This window comes from Balaenoptera musculus, chromosome 9 (assembly GCF_009873245.2).
Source record: "Balaenoptera musculus isolate JJ_BM4_2016_0621 chromosome 9, mBalMus1.pri.v3, whole genome shotgun sequence".
NCBI lineage: Eukaryota > Metazoa > Chordata > Mammalia > Artiodactyla > Balaenopteridae > Balaenoptera > Balaenoptera musculus.
The window spans coordinates 59,912,624-59,928,158 of record NC_045793.1 but is presented as its reverse complement, the minus strand read 5'-3'; the positions used below and the strand labels follow the sequence as shown (position 1 = coordinate 59,928,158).

The following is a 15,535-nucleotide window of genomic DNA, read 5'->3' as shown; positions in this document are numbered from 1 at the left end:
TCATAAAACCCTCCTGTGGGAGGTGCCCTCCCTAAATCTGGAGGAAAGGAGCATTCTTATCTTCTAAGACAAAGGGACACCAAGAAGAATCCTAACAAATAGGTCCCAGTTTCCCCGTTTACTACACTGACCTCATACTCCTTAACCTATCATATTGCTACACAACTGTCCACTCATCATCAAACCTAGCATAAACATACTCAAGTCTGTTTCTTCAGGGTCTTCATTTCCTTATGACGGCTCCCATGTCATGTGAAACTTATATTAAGTGAATTTGTATGCTTTCCTCCTGTTAATGTCTTCGACCCAGCCAAGGACCCTAAAAGAGTCAAGTAAAACTTTTTCCTCCCCTGCACCTCAAAACAATCATATAAAAGTTTTATGAAGTAGGTACCATTATCATTCCCAAAATGAGGAAATTGAGGCATGGAGCAAGCATGTCATTTTCTCTAGATAATGGGTCAAATAAGGATGAGAGTCAGGATATAAACCCGGATAGACAGGCACCAGAGCCAAAATTCTTAACATCTAGTGGTAAAGAATCTGTTTATACTCCAAAGGAAATGACAATGAATTCCTTCCATATATTAGCTATGGTGTCTGTGTTTAAAAGAAAATAAGTGAGTAATTGGATTTTTCAAAAAAGTTTTGAAAGTGTGCCGTTTAAAACTTCAAGAGTTCTTCATAAACAATCAGATGAGTAACAAAAATATAAGGCTCAGCTGTTTTTTCCAACATTGATAAGCCACTGCAAATGGTTTGTTACTTTTCTCATCCTTACAATCAGCTTTTTACTGCTGTGTTTTTTATTAGAAGCCGCTGGGTTCAGGATGGAAGGACAAAGTGACAATGTAACACTAGGTGATTAAAAAATAGAACTCAAGTGTGTCTAGCTCCTGAGAAAGGAGAAAAGTGGATGGGTGGTCTTTCTCTCATATCAAAGATTCTTCTTCCCATGGAACCTACAGTCATTAAGTGACTATTTACAAAAAGTAACAATGGTATCATGAGGATATAATTTCCTCTGTTTCTCCTGCCCATGGTTGCTCGAATGGTGAGAATGAAAAGAAATTAGAAACCCAGGAGGACAGAGATGGTGACAGATGGAAGAGTATGATTCAGTACAATTTATTATTATTAAAACTCTCTTGTTCCTATAGCAATAGCCTGTGTTTTATTTGTGTTTACCCTTTACTTTCTTTTGAAAGTATTATTTATTTACAGGCACATTTCCTCATTCTCTTTTTCTTTCCCAATGTTGAATAAAGCAATGAATCATGTAGAGTTCTTCAGTCTAACTGCTGAAAAGTCAGCTAGGAAAAAGTCTTATCGGCAAATAACTCACAAAGATGAAAGGAAAGAGAAGAGCTTTATTTAAGTCCTCTAAATGAAAGTTCAAAGATGAGGAGAAATAACTTTAAATCCACAAATAAACCGTTCAAAGCAAGTAGTCCTGTATCATATGCTAGATTAACACAGAATGTTTAAGCACAGCAGGCCAACTGAGATACGTTACTTCCCCATGCAAGGAACATCCTCTCCCTTTGTCCTCAGCATCAACTTTATTGCCTAAGTCACAGCATCACAAATATTTCTGCCAGAATATTCCTGAAGCTGGAGGGCAGCACCTCTGCCTGGCATTCTAGAATGTGTTCTAACACCACTTGCTGCAAGCAAACTGTTTTTTGAAGGATCATATTTTCTATGAATAGTTCATACAAATACAGTATTCTATTCCATAATACAGATCTTATTTTAGTACAAAATATTTCTCCCAAAATATCTGAGTAGAACTGATACTTCAGAAAGATTAGTGTATCCACTTATGATTTTTCCTACACGGCACCAGGAATATGCAAATCCCAGTATGCGAAGCAGAGTCTAGGTGTCAAGCTAGTGGAATATTTGACATCATCTCTACTCCAAACTCAAGCATCTAAGGTTAAACAAGATGGAGAACCACACACACACCACAAACAACAACAACAACAACAACAAAAAAACCCTGCTCATAACTGGCAAATAGATTTGTTTGTGCTTAATTACTTCTGCTGTAACCGCTAAAAGGCAATGCTAAGAGTCAATGAGCTTATCTAAAAGTGATTAGCAAGAACAAAAAGTGAAGCGAAGTTGGCCTCATAGACCATGAGGTCCAGAGGTTAATCATCTACGTTTCTCTTTCTGCAAACTGCTAACAAACCTGATTAACACACTAGTCTTTCCAAGTTTCTCAAACTTTTACCATTTTCAAAAAGTCTTTCCATGTGCTTTCCGCAGCTGGCCATCGCCAGCAAAGTGCTCCTTATCTTCTAGCTAAAATGCTCTGAAATGTCAGTCTGTTACATAAAAAGACCAAAGTAATCAACCTAAGTCTTTCCCTTCGCGCGTTTCCTTGCACACATTTTCCTAAACTTGTCACACACACATGGGAGCCACCGAGTGTGCAATATTTTCCCCAGGGAGTCTGGGAAAGCACTACGCACGAAATCATTCTAAAATAAAAATAAGTACATGTGCCTGGAAACTTAAAGTGAATCCATTTACATTTACACTCATAGCAGCCGGAGATCTCTCTACTACACACAATCCCTTCACTCTTTATCATCATGCTTCAAAGAAAACCACACTTCATGTCAGAAACATGACTTTGAAAGGCAAGCACTAAGAATGAATCTGCACCTCTACTCTTGCCCCTGACATTTGACACTGCAGTTCCCTGCTTATATGTCCGGATCCTCTGCTAAATGGTGAGATCCTGGAGGGCAGGAGTCCTCCCTTCGGACTCATCTTTGCATCTCCAGTCTTTGGTTCAATGAGAGTGTGTTAAAATGTCCATTTTGACTTTCAAGTGGACTGATCTTTGTTTTTCATTTCTAATTTGACTCAAAGATTTCTTTGTTTTGACTATGCTCGTGCTTTCTTCACTAAAAGTAAGTTGAGGAGCTTAGTATATGGAAAGGAGTTTGCAGAACTAGCCATAGTAATTTCTGCTAAGTGGGAGTGGGTGGAGGACACCAAGATTAAGAGGTCCATCCTAAAGCCTGGCATTTTGCCAACTGAACGGTAACGTAAACTTATTACTGATAAGGGAGAGAATGAAATTGGTTGTAAGAAAACCTGGGTCCCATTTCAAATGAGATAACATATGAAAAATCTTACAAAATTATAGCAGGCACCAAGTAAGAGCACTATACATACTAATTATTACTGTTATGTCAGGACCTTCTGGATACGCTCTTGTTTTTGAGACTACCTTAACTTTACCTCTTGTTTATGTCCCTTAACCGTGATACTCTAGGATTAATGACATAGTGTTTGTAAAGTGTTTTTAAATCCCTGAAGTGTTATAATCAACCCAAGTACCATTTTATTTATGCAAACTGTGTCTACTCAGCGAGTCCACTTAAACATCTAGGATTGGGATCTTCTGTCTCATAAGGCTTAATAAATGATTCCCTCTGGCTCTAAAAGCAAGTACTTTTTCAATGACAATGGGAGGGAAAGCAAAGGAATTACTCTGTGACATCTGCTGTGTAACGTTCTTCGAATGGCACATCTTGATAAATGCATGAGAGTCCTTGGAGAGTTACTGCACACAGTGAAGAGAGAGTGGTAAAAATCCCAGTATCTCTGAAAAGGAAGGCAAGACATGTTAAAGTCAGAAAAGCCTCAAAGTTTACATCAATAGAAATCAATAGTGATGTGTTTAATCCCTACTTTATACATGATGGCAGCTTTCCACGGTCTCTGATGGGGAGGCAAAATTAAACATGAATAATGAAGCTAAGGCAGGCTAAGTAACTTTTTAAAGCTAAGATAGCTAATAAGTAGCAGAATACGATTGCACCTAAGCCATTAGCCTCTAGGCCGTGAGCTCTGTACTCTGTGCCCAACATCTCTCCCGTGCTGGGGACAGCCTGTGACAGCTAAAACCAAGGATATGAGGCTAGGTGGAAGCGCTGGTTCACAAAGGCAGCAAAGTCCATAGGTAGCCTGAGGACTCAGCTTTGCCAGTGGCTTTCTGCATGACTCATCACAAAGCTGTTAATACTCTGTTACCTGCCTATTACAGACTTCAGGTTATTTAAAAGTGAATGAAATAATCTATATAATTAATTAATCTATATAATTATTAATATTAATTAATCTATAATAATAAGGCAATTTTTTAAAGTGAGTGACATAATCTACACAAAACAATTTAATCTTCTGATAAAAATGCTATAGGAGCAATCCCAAATATTCTTCTTCTTATTATTATTAAATTCATCTAAATTGATGGGAAGAAAGTAAAACTGTCACCTTTATATAACTGTTCAACTTGCCCTTAGATGGAGAAACTCCCAAGATGTTCCTAAGCACTACTTATTTATTTATTTATTTATTTATTTATTCTCACACCTGCATTTTATAACCCTTTGTCTTGTTGTATTTGAGTGGCATCCTCAAATTCTTAAAAGCATTCTCAAAACCCATTTTTTGAATTAGAATTTCCTGCACTTCCATTGCAGTATGGAAGTACTTTAGAGCAAAACCCACAGGAAGTGAATTGATGCTTTACCTCCAAGTCATCATCAGGGATAGCTCTTTTCCACTTTACGTTCCACCTGATATGTTCATAGGCATTGACAACAACTTCGATTGCTTTGGGATAAGAATGGCAAGCCTGTATCACCTGCAGAGAGACACCATAGAGTTTCATTTGTTCACTGCACATATATGATTCATCTTTTCCACTCACAGAGACGTCAAGACTTCATGGACCGATAAGCCTCTTTGGAGCCCTGAAATGCTTTTGAGAAGTCTCATGCCTTTGAGTATTCAAACACACTGTCAGCCCCCATGGTGGATGGGAGGATTAATAACATAAGACTAATTTCCTTCATCATCCAGGAGCAAGTGAAAAAGAGGTGCTAACAAAGAGGGTGGGGGCCTGATGAAATGCATCCCCTGCTCGTAAAAGCAATTTTGAGAGAGGCTGGTCTCAAAATACACTTCCAGCTGTCTGGGAAATTCTCCTAGTTCTACAGAAAATTTTATTAGCAAAAAGCTGAATGTTAGTAATCCAAGAACTCAAGCCTACTGGTGACTATGAGGTAAAACAAACTATAGAGTAACATGAAAGTTAACCAAAGCTGTCTTCCCAGTGCAGTGCCTGAAGAGGACTAATGTCACGTACCAAATCACCCTCACTGGCATTTTAACCTTCATCAGCAATAAAAGATCACATGAAGATTAGTTATTTCATTAGCACACTCTGTTCAACAGTTCATTGACCAGCCAAAAAAAACTGGAAAGCCGAGTCGAGGTGGCCAGCATTTCCATCAGGAGGCGGAAAGATTTAGCTTTAGGTTTTAGACTAAACTGGATATTTAGCCAACCTTTGATGTTACCATGAAATTTGGACGTATCTGATTAATCAATCATGCAGCCTTTATTAAGTGACAATGGAGGAATATATGAGACATACCCCAAAGTAAAACACACTGGTTTCTGGTGAGAGGCTTACTATAAGAATGAGAAGCAAAAACACGTAAATGAAATAAGAAAAGATCAATGGAGATGTACGGTTGATTCACATACGTAAGTGTTAGATTATAGGGTTTGAAAAAGAGGAATTATAGAAAATTGCAAGAGGGAGAGCTCTGTGAGTGGCGCTAACCAGGAATGATTTCTTGGAGGAGATGAGTTCAACTGTAGATCCTAAATGGTAGAAAGGTGCATGTGTGTGTGTGTGTGTGTGTGTTGTGTGCCTGCCTGCATCCACTTATAGGCCTGTCTACATGTGCAGCATCAGCAAATGTAACAGTTGTGTTGAAAGAGAGGTACTTCAAAGGGTAAAACAAAAACACAGCTTCATTATCGCTTTCTCCTGCTCACACAAACCCACTGCCTGGAACCCTTCTCCACTCCTGGCATGATACCTCAGGCAGGACTCACACCTGTTTCTACTTAATTTTTAATAATAAAAAGTACTCTGGTCACTCTAGATAGGAGAAAAATGTCATTTCAGTAATAAAAATGTCCATTTTAGTTGAATAATTGAAACTCCAAATTTTATTTAAAAGTTTCTCCTCTCCCATAGCCTAGGCTTGTTTCAAGCTGCAGTTGGAAAGGAGGTATTTGTGGGTGTGGTATAATAGGAAATACATGTTTGGTCTTTGCCTCTGGTTCTGGACAAAGAGCTCCTTTCCACCATTTCAATTATGCTAATGAAGTGAGTCTTAGTGGGGTTCCTAGAGAGCTTCAAGAGGTGGACTGGTTACTGGAAAGACCAATCCTTCATTAGAGGATTGGAACTTTTACACACCTTGCCTCCTACCTCCAGAGAAAGAGTTTGATTGAACTCAAACTCCAACATCCAGGGTTGGAGTTTGAGTTCAAACACCAATGGCCAATGATTTCATTAGTCATATCTACATAATGAAAGTCCCTAAAAGATGGGGTTTGGGCAGCTTCTAGGTGGGTGAGCTCATTAAAGTACTAGGAGGGTGACATGCTCTGAAAGGGCATGGAAGCTCTGTGCACCCCCCCATGCCTCGCCCTATGCATCTCTTTTAATTGTCTATTCCTGAGTTTTATCCATTATAATAAACCAGTATGCCTACCACTAGAAAGGAGGCATGCCTCCACACTTACACAACTTTTTCCAAAGAAATTTTCTTCCTAATTTCCTGGTCCTTCTCAACCTCCAACCTCCACCTGTTGGTATTGGGCAAAAAGTCACAAAACTGGTTTTCCTCACCTCCTTTACAAGTCCTTCATAGGTGGTCTAGCATTGCATTTTTCAATGTGCGGTGGTAAGTACCCAATGTCTTGGGACTTCAGGAAAAACTGAGACAGAAGGATGAGTATTTTAATGCCCAGTTGTGTGTGTGTGTGTGTGTGTGTGTGTGTGTGTGTGTGTGTGTGTATACCAAGGTCACCTGAAAGAAGGGCCCATGTCAGGAAAGAACTAAAGTTAAGAGCAGGTAAGATGGAGTCAGCTGACAGTACACCTGGAAGGCCAGTCTGAAGAGCTTGGGATTGACTTAATAGGCAATAGAAAGCTATTATGTATTCTTAATAAGAAAGGGTTATATTCAATCAATTCATTCCATTGGGAAACCTTTATTGAGCACTGTGTTTAGCACTGTGACAGTAATTCTGAGTTTATGCCCTGCTTTTTTCTTCAAGGAATTTACAACCTAGTTGAAGAAAAAAGACAGAGGTATTTCAGAGTTCAAGAGCAATATAATTCAGTAAATAATAAGAGGCTGACTTAAAAGATCATCAGTGTCCCTTGAGCACCATGAGCAAAAGCACAAAGGGAAAAACAAGGATATCAAGGGCAGAGAGGCCTGAGGAGGCTGAATGGGAGTGCACCAAATGGCTTCTCAGCTAGCTTCACCATTAGTCACGAGAACTGAAGCTGCGAGAAAGAATAAGTAGGGTTTAATGACTAATCAGATATAGGGAGTGAAGACTGCAACTTTGAAGCCTAAGATCAAGTACAAATAGGGGTACCACCGATGGAAATGAGGAAATAGGAAGGGCATACTAATTTGAGGATGGTCAGATAATGAGCAGGAGGATATTTCCTATGTTATGTCCTAATGTCAGTTAAAAATGTGCATGATAGGTGCTCTAATGATAAGGTCAAGATGGAGAGGGAGATTTGTGCATCATCAAGGAATGTGCTGGTTAGGGTCAATCATACTCTAAATGGATATAAACGGAAAAGGTAGAGAACCATGGTCTGAAGCTTGATGCATCCTAATAGGCAGGAGAGAGGATGAAGGAAAAAAATTACAGCTACCATTTTTTGAGGACTTACCATGTGCCAGGGCCTATGTTAAATCTTTGCATGTTTAGCTTGCTAAGTCTTCAGACAACCTATGAGGTTAGTCCTATAATTATCTCCACTTTACAGATTTAAAATCAAAGGGTGAGAGAATTTAAACTCAAGGGTATTTAGCTAGTAAATGACAGAGATAGGATTCAAACTCAGGTCTGTGTGACTCCAAAAGTCAAAAATATGTTGAATAAAAATGGTGAAGGGCTTCCCTGGTGGCGCAGTGGTTAAGAAGCCACTTGCCAATGCAGGGGACACGGGTTCGAGCCCTGGTCTGGGAAGAGCCCACATGCCGCGGAGCAACTAAGCCCATGCGCTACAACTATGAGCCTGCGCTCTAGAGCCCACCAGCCACAACTACTGAAGCCTGTGTGCCTAGAGCCCATGCTCCGCAGCAAGAAAAGCCACCACAATGAGAAGCCCGCGCACCGCAACAAAGAGTAGCCCCCGCTCGCCACAGCTAGAGAAAGCCTGCTCACAGCAACGAAGACCCAACACAGCCAAAAATAAATAAATTAATTAATTTTTTTAAAACATGGTGAGAGTGGGCATCCTTCTCTTGCTCCTGATCTTACAGGAAATGCTTTCAGCTTTTCACTGTTGAGTATGATGTTAGCTGTGGGTTTGCCGTACATGGCCTTTATTATGTTGTGGTATGTTCCCACTATGCCCTATTTCTGGAGAGTTTTTACCATAAATGGATGTTGAATTTTATCAAAAGCTTTTCCTGCATCTATTGAGATGATCATATGGCCTGGCCTCAGGAGGCATGGCCTCACCTGAGGACTGTGTCAGCCCCAACAAATAGAGCAACCAGAAGGGGCTCTACTGAATAGAGGTTTGAGTCAATGGTGTACTAGAAAATGTTCAACAATAGGCATTTTGTAAAAAAAAAAAAAAAAAAAAAAAAGACTGTATGTATATATGTTTTTAAGTTTATTATAAGTTTTGCTAATATAAAGAATGTGAAGCCCACAATTTACAAATAATAAAATACCCAATATAATTTATTTCCTATTCTGTATAGCCAGTTGGTACTCTCAGAATGCTATCACTGATTTTTATATCAATTTTGTATAGATATGAGTTGTATTCATAGCCAACCTGTGTCTGCAATTGAAGAGTGCATGTAGTTCCTATGTTTACGTTGGTTGATATTTTTATTACATTAAGGAGTAATTGTTTCACAAATGTGAAACAATGAAGACATATATTGGAAATTCACTCACTCATCAATGACATAAGTGACTTTTATGTGGAAGTGCTTAATAGTTTTTTGAATACTGGAAGCATATTTCTCAATGTTTTGCACTATTCACAATGTAAGAGCTACAGACACCACACACTACAAATTTTTAAGTTTAATCTACGTTAGTAACATTCTCTCCATCAATTTCTGAAGTCTAGACATCAACAAAGCAATAAGTTAAGGTCTGATTGGTAGCATTTGCTGATTTCTGTGGTGTAAACACTTGCATCATGGCCTATTTGAGGTCCCTGAACGTATGGTGGGGAAGAGATGTATAGTAACATCATTATATAGTGTTTCCACCATATAGATCCAATATATGCAAATAATATCAGGAGCATAGATACGTAGAGTAAAATAATTGGGAGGTAGTGTGTTTTGAATATTTATTACCTTTGTTTTTAGTATACTTTATTAGTTGTAGGTTTATATGACTTAATTTTTAAAAATTGTTGCATTTAACAATCAGCTCACAAAATTCCTGATAATTTAACAATCAGCTCTCGTGAGCTACTGTGAGCCAAATTCTAGCACACAACTCCTTTTAAGTGTCCCCGAATTTAAAAAGTGCAGTCATAAGCCATTGCAGACTAAATGTGTATATTGAAGCTCCAAACCAGTGAAGGCATCAGAACCATCCTGCCCAGTGGCTAGGTCCAAATGGGCACAACATAAATACTTGTTTAATGAGACGATCCATTCACATACATAGTCTGGGTACAGTGCACAAGCCTGACCTGCTGACAATGGCTTTTTCAGCCAGGTCTACTTAAATAAAGAGCAATCCCTAAGGGGATAAGCAGGTGGGCTGGAGTTAGACATCCATTGCTGTGGGACCTCTGAAGAGTCAGCATTTCTGAGTATATGGAAAGTATAACTAGAAGGATTTCCCCATGGGTACAAGATTGTCAAGGTGGGCAGGTAATTTTTCCAGGACCTTGGTCTTGGGAAATTGAGGCAAATGGGGCTGCTCTTTTCTCTGCAGTTGGGATGAGGATGGCAGATATGTAGCTCTATGCAAAAGAGACAGACAAAACCTGAGGCTGACTAACTGCTTTGAACGCTAGTTTATAAACTACCATAATAGCATCATAGACTGTTAGGGTTGCAAAGGACCCTAGGGATTATCTAATCCCCCTAACTTGGAGATGAGGAAATTGAAACCCAGAGAGGCACACAGTAAGAGAAAGCATTGTTTTAGGTCTTCATCTGAGTTTAGTGCTCTTTCAAATATATTCTGATGATCTTATTTTAATCCTTAAGTAAGGACCAGTGAAGTGAATGGTTTAAAGACACAGATCCTATTGTACAGATACTTAGAACAAGAAACACTCTTTACTATAATCGTTATAGTAATTATAGGCTGGATTTTGTTGAAAGTTCGAAATAATTCCCTTTTTAATGCAAAAATGTTGTTAATAATATGAAAATAGCATCCGTCAGACCTCTATACACATCCTTCTCTAAAGACCTCCAGATACATTCTTTCTAGAAGGATGAGCCATGTTGAAAAGTATGCTGGTAATCAGATGAGTAATCCAAAATGAAGATTTAAATTTAAGAGTTACCAGGACAGAGATGACAGCTGAAATTAATCCAAGGCCTGAATCAAGAATATACTTGTACTGGAATTTTGAAAACAGAGAGCATGGGGAAGTCAGAAGCTTGTAATGAGGCTCTGCACATGGTTTAAGTGTCCACTCAGAAAACTGACCTCTGCTCTGCATTAATTCCCGGGCTACACTCACTCTTCATGCAAACCACACTGGTTATGTTTAAAGACACATTGCCCACCTACCCAATACAGGTAATCTGTCCCTAGGTATTCCTTACCTCCCCCTTCCTGCCAAAACCTTGTACACAGAGGTGATGTTGCTAAAAGTTACTCTCCTCCTGTAACACATTACTTACTCCTCAACTAGGGTTTCCAGGTTTAGCAAGTAATAATAATGTAGGTTACCAGGTAAATTCGAATTTCAGACAGACAACAAATAATTTTTAGTATAAGTATGGCCCCAATATTGCATGGAACATATTTATACTAAAAATTACTTATTAGTGATGAATTTCAAATTTAATAGAGCATCCTGTATTTTGTTTGGCAACCCTATTCCCAGCCCCTATTCAGAAACAGTTCAAACTAAGTTATGTATACAGGAATATAATTCATTCATAGTTCAGGAGCCCAACTTCACACATTTGGTGCTTCAATTTGCACCTGGCACACTCCCATATATCACCTGGAGATAACCTTTCATTAGGATAAAAAAAATTGAGTAGTTCTTAACCTTCAGTCTTTAGATGCACAAAGTCCAAAGCTCCCACTGCCACATTAGGTTTTGCTGACACTGACTAGCAAATTTTCTGCTGACAGAAGACGGTTCTCACAGCAAGGAAAGGCTCCTTTTAGCCTGACACTCCCAGCTCTCTTAACTGACAAGCCTAGCTTCCAGAACGAAGACAGCTGATCACGCCTTCTTCAGGCCTCAGTAATTATTTCACCAGGCGACAACAAAAAGAGACCCTTAAGAGAGAGCAAACTCTAAATAATCACTCTATGATGACTCCCAGGAACCTTGACCATCAAATGAGGAAGGACTGGTGGACCCAGAAGGCAGAAGCTTCTGCTTCTTTGTAAACCTGGGAAACAGAAAATGCTCAATGACCTTCACCTTCTGTGCGTCTCTGGGGTCTCTATTCTCCCTTCTTAGAAGAACAATTGGACAAAAGGTAGTGGTGGCAACTGGAGAGACCTTAAGACCCTTCACCTCATCATCTGACCCCTAAAAGCATAAATTAGAAAACAGATTCAAGATAAGTCTCCCTGCCACCCTTCCAGTACAAGCGCCACCTGTAAGCCACTTCACCAGAGAAAATCTAAAGCTACCTCTGCCCTTTTATATTGATATATTTGTGTGCAGAAAGGTACTTAATGATCAAAGAGACTGCTTATACCCTGGGCTTCATATACAGAACTGTTCAACGGCAGAAATCATCTTTACCTCCCCCAAACTTTCACATACCTTTCCCTCCCCTAGAAAAATGTCTTTCTTGCTCTACAAGAAAACCCAATCTTGGCTCCCTGGGGTGTCACTTCCTTCTGAATTATGCTGAGAGAAAAAAAATCAAATGTCCTTTTGTACCTTGGAAAGCAATTGCAGACCCTATAATTCTTTTTTTTCCCTTATGTAATTTATACATCAGCTTTCAGTGAAATACACCCTCTACAAATTTGCTTTGTATTTGGAAGACAGCATCTTCAGCTTTGACCTTGTTCCTTGTAAATAAGGGAACTGAATTCCCCATCCACAAGAGAACAAATCACTTTATCTTCTGGATAAATGAGTCAGTCATTTACTTGCGTAAAGATGACTTTCTCTTTGGAAAGTCGGGTTGTGAAGTAGTTGTTCTAAATCACTTTATAGCATCTGCATAGTAAATTGAATAGTTTTTCTTTAGTTTTCCTTTGGAAGGGGGCCAGTTCTGTTATATAGTTGGGTAGCAACAAAAATGTTTAAAGTACCAACCATCCACCAGTAGCCAACTGAATCCTAAATCTCTTTAGCATACAGCCAACCTAGAGGAACTCAGAAGAGCAAAACAGAACTGAATAAGAAGATGGTAACCGTGGAGAGAGAGTTCCCTGGAACACATAATTGTATACTATTCTACAGGCGAGTAGAGCCACCAAAGTAAGGCTGGTAGGAAAGACTCCTACAATGGACCAAGAGTACATTTTGGGAGGAGGAGGAAAGGAAATGATTTTGTGAGCACCTGCTAGTCTCAATGATTTACATGTCTTACTCACTCCTCAGACAATCCTGAAAAGTTGATATTTTTCTCTTCATTTCCTCTTGGATCTGAGAGATTAAGGGACTTCAAAATCACACAGCAAGTAAATGGCCAAGCTAGAATTCATATCCATGGTTACTAAGCCCCTGTTCCTACCCCTCCTCACTGTTATCTCTCAGAGAACTGCCTTTGTGAACAGGACCTGTGACCTTCCTCACATTTGCAAGACTTCTTGCAGGAGAACAGAAAATCCATTTAAAGGCCTATTGCCCCTAGTCTGGCACTTCTTTAAAAAGCACTAACTTCAGTTTCAATGCAGTTTTTCATCATAATTGTCCTACAAACCTCTAGAAGTTGCGTCTCCAGGGGAGGGATGTTCTGCTGCCCAGAGCCACAGGGAGGCCAGAATAGCTACCAATCCTTTCTGCACAATAAGCTGCAGGGGTTCCAGAAGGCAATGTCTCTAGTTCAGTGCTTTTAGTGTAGTTACATTCCCCAGCTCCACAGATAACATTTTGATAGGATATCTTTCTAAAAGTAAAGTGTTCAAATGCTTGTGCTCTCCAATCCCAGAAGGAAGTGCTTTCATTCTATTATACCACAGGTCTAGCCAAGTAAGTTTGGCAGTAAGTGAAAGAAATCTTTAGGAATCAGGCAGAGGGCATGTCTTTGAAGAAGCAATTGTTTGAGGTTGGGAACTTTAAAGATCCTTCCTGACTGGTGAAGGCCACTTTGACTCTCAAATTGATGAGGAAGAAACGATGAACACCCTTGGGAACGTCTTCGGAAGGGGAGGCAGGTGTGCTCCTAGCTTGACCACTGCTGCTCTCCAGATCAGCAGCACCATGCGGAACCTTGTAGGAGCCACTTCCCTTCACCTGTGAGCCAGGAGGAAGCAATCCTCGGGGACCAGGCTCACCCTCCACAGTCCGGAGTCACCTGTGGCTCCACCCCGCCAGCACCACGCTCCTGGGGAGGGCAGCAGCAGCCCAAACCCTAAAGTGGCTCTTACAGGGGAATGGGGAGAGGGTCTTTTACTTACTTTTGCAGAGACCTGTTTCATCCACAGTCAACCACCAGGGGGTTTCAGAGTAAAACTCAACATTTTTTAATCTCTGGGCATTCTCACACATTGTCTCTCCTGGTTGGAAAGGCCCCTGTGGGTAAACCAGGCCCAGGAGCACGGATTCTACTGCTCAACAGATATGTAATGATAACAGTTATAGTCATCTTTTGTTTAAAGGTTGCCATGACCAGAAACGATAAACACGTCCTTTTTTTTTTAAGATTTTTTTGATGTGGACCATTTTTAAAATCTTTATTGAATTTGTTACAATATTGCTTCTGTTTTATGTTTTGGTTTTTTGGCCGTGAGGCATGTGGGATCTTAGCTCTCCGACAAGGGACTGAATCCGCACCCCCTGCATTGGAAAGTGAAGTCTTAACCACTGGACAGCCAGGGAAGTCATGGTAAACACTTCTTTTTTTTTAATATATTTATTTTATTTTTGGCTGCTTTGGGTCCTCGCCGCTGCGCACAGGCCCTCTCCAGTTGTGGCGAGCGGGGGCTACTCTCCGTTGTGGTGCCTGGGTTTCTCATTGCGGTGGCCTCTCTCATTGCGGAGCACGGGCTCCAGGTGCACAGGCCTCAGTAGCTGTGGCTCGCGAGCTCCAGACGCGCAGGCTCAGCAGTTGTGGCGCACAGGCCTAGCCGCTCCGCAGCATGTGGGATCTTCCCAGACCAGGGCTCGAACCCGTGTCCCCTGCATTGGCAGGCGGATTCTCAACCACTGCGCCACCAGGGAAGCCCCAACACTTCTTAAATATTATCTTGTTTCATTCTCAAAACAATCTTAGGAGAAGGATATTATTATCCATGCCCTCTGTCCCTCTCTATCCTCTTCCCTGGAAGGAAGGTAGCCTTACAGCATAAATATACACAAAATTATGCATTATAAAGTGAGCTGTATTAGAAAGAGATCGATTGTTTGTCTTCTAGAAGTCCCACTATGAAGAATGACCACTCTAGTGAGATGTGGGTAGAGCAAAAAGGGGGAGGTAGTCCAAGGAAGAGATATTTATAGATGCAGGATGAAGACTGGGGTGAGGAATTGGGGGAGAGACTTTGTGAGGACTGACAATGACTCCAGAAAGAGTAAGAAAATATTTGGCACCATCCTCTGGGCTCTGAGTATATTTGTGGTGTGCTATGAGTAAGATTAATTTCTTTCTAGTGAAGGACTTGGTCTGCATATTATTGCCAAGGCATAAGAGTATATCTATTTCACAGGGAAGGAAATTTAGGCTCAAGAAGCAAGCAATTTATTCAAAATCACACTCTTAGGTGAGTGGCAGGAACCAAACTTGTTTGACACCCCCCCTCCAAATTCCATGCTTCTTTACTCTTGACATGCATAGCATGGCAAGTCTAGAATGAATGAGTTATGAGTGATAAAGCAGAGATAAAATTTTTAAATAGGAACCATTTCATATGTAATTTAAAATGCTGAGTTGTATACTCACTCTAGAGATTGTTAATATCTATTGTTTTAGCCAAATCTAGATACCAGTGTGTATGATCCAGAAAATGGATGCAAACTAAGCAGTAGATATTCATAGCTAAAAGCTATGGATCACTGTACTTTAAATAAAAGTTGCTG

At 40.1% G+C, this 15,535-nt stretch overlaps 1 protein-coding gene across 3 annotated transcripts in view; it reads right to left on the bottom strand.

The window, feature by feature from the left end:
• Nucleotides 1-1,350: 1,350 nt before the first annotated feature.
• ASB4 (ankyrin repeat and SOCS box containing 4) overlaps nt 1,351-15,535 on the bottom strand; it is a 118,462-nt gene continuing 104,277 nt past the window's right edge. For 2 of the 3 annotated variants that reach the window (XM_036863133.1, XM_036863132.1), the window contains 2 exons: nt 4,562-4,675; nt 1,351-3,630 (listed from right to left, as the gene is read on the bottom strand). In XM_036863133.1, the coding sequence (XP_036719028.1) occupies nt 3,442-3,630; nt 4,562-4,675 (303 nt within the window). In that variant the 3' untranslated portion in view covers nt 1,351-3,441. The remainder of the gene's footprint in view (nt 3,631-4,561; nt 4,676-15,535) is intronic. The other variant, XM_036863134.1, reaches the window with a different exon arrangement.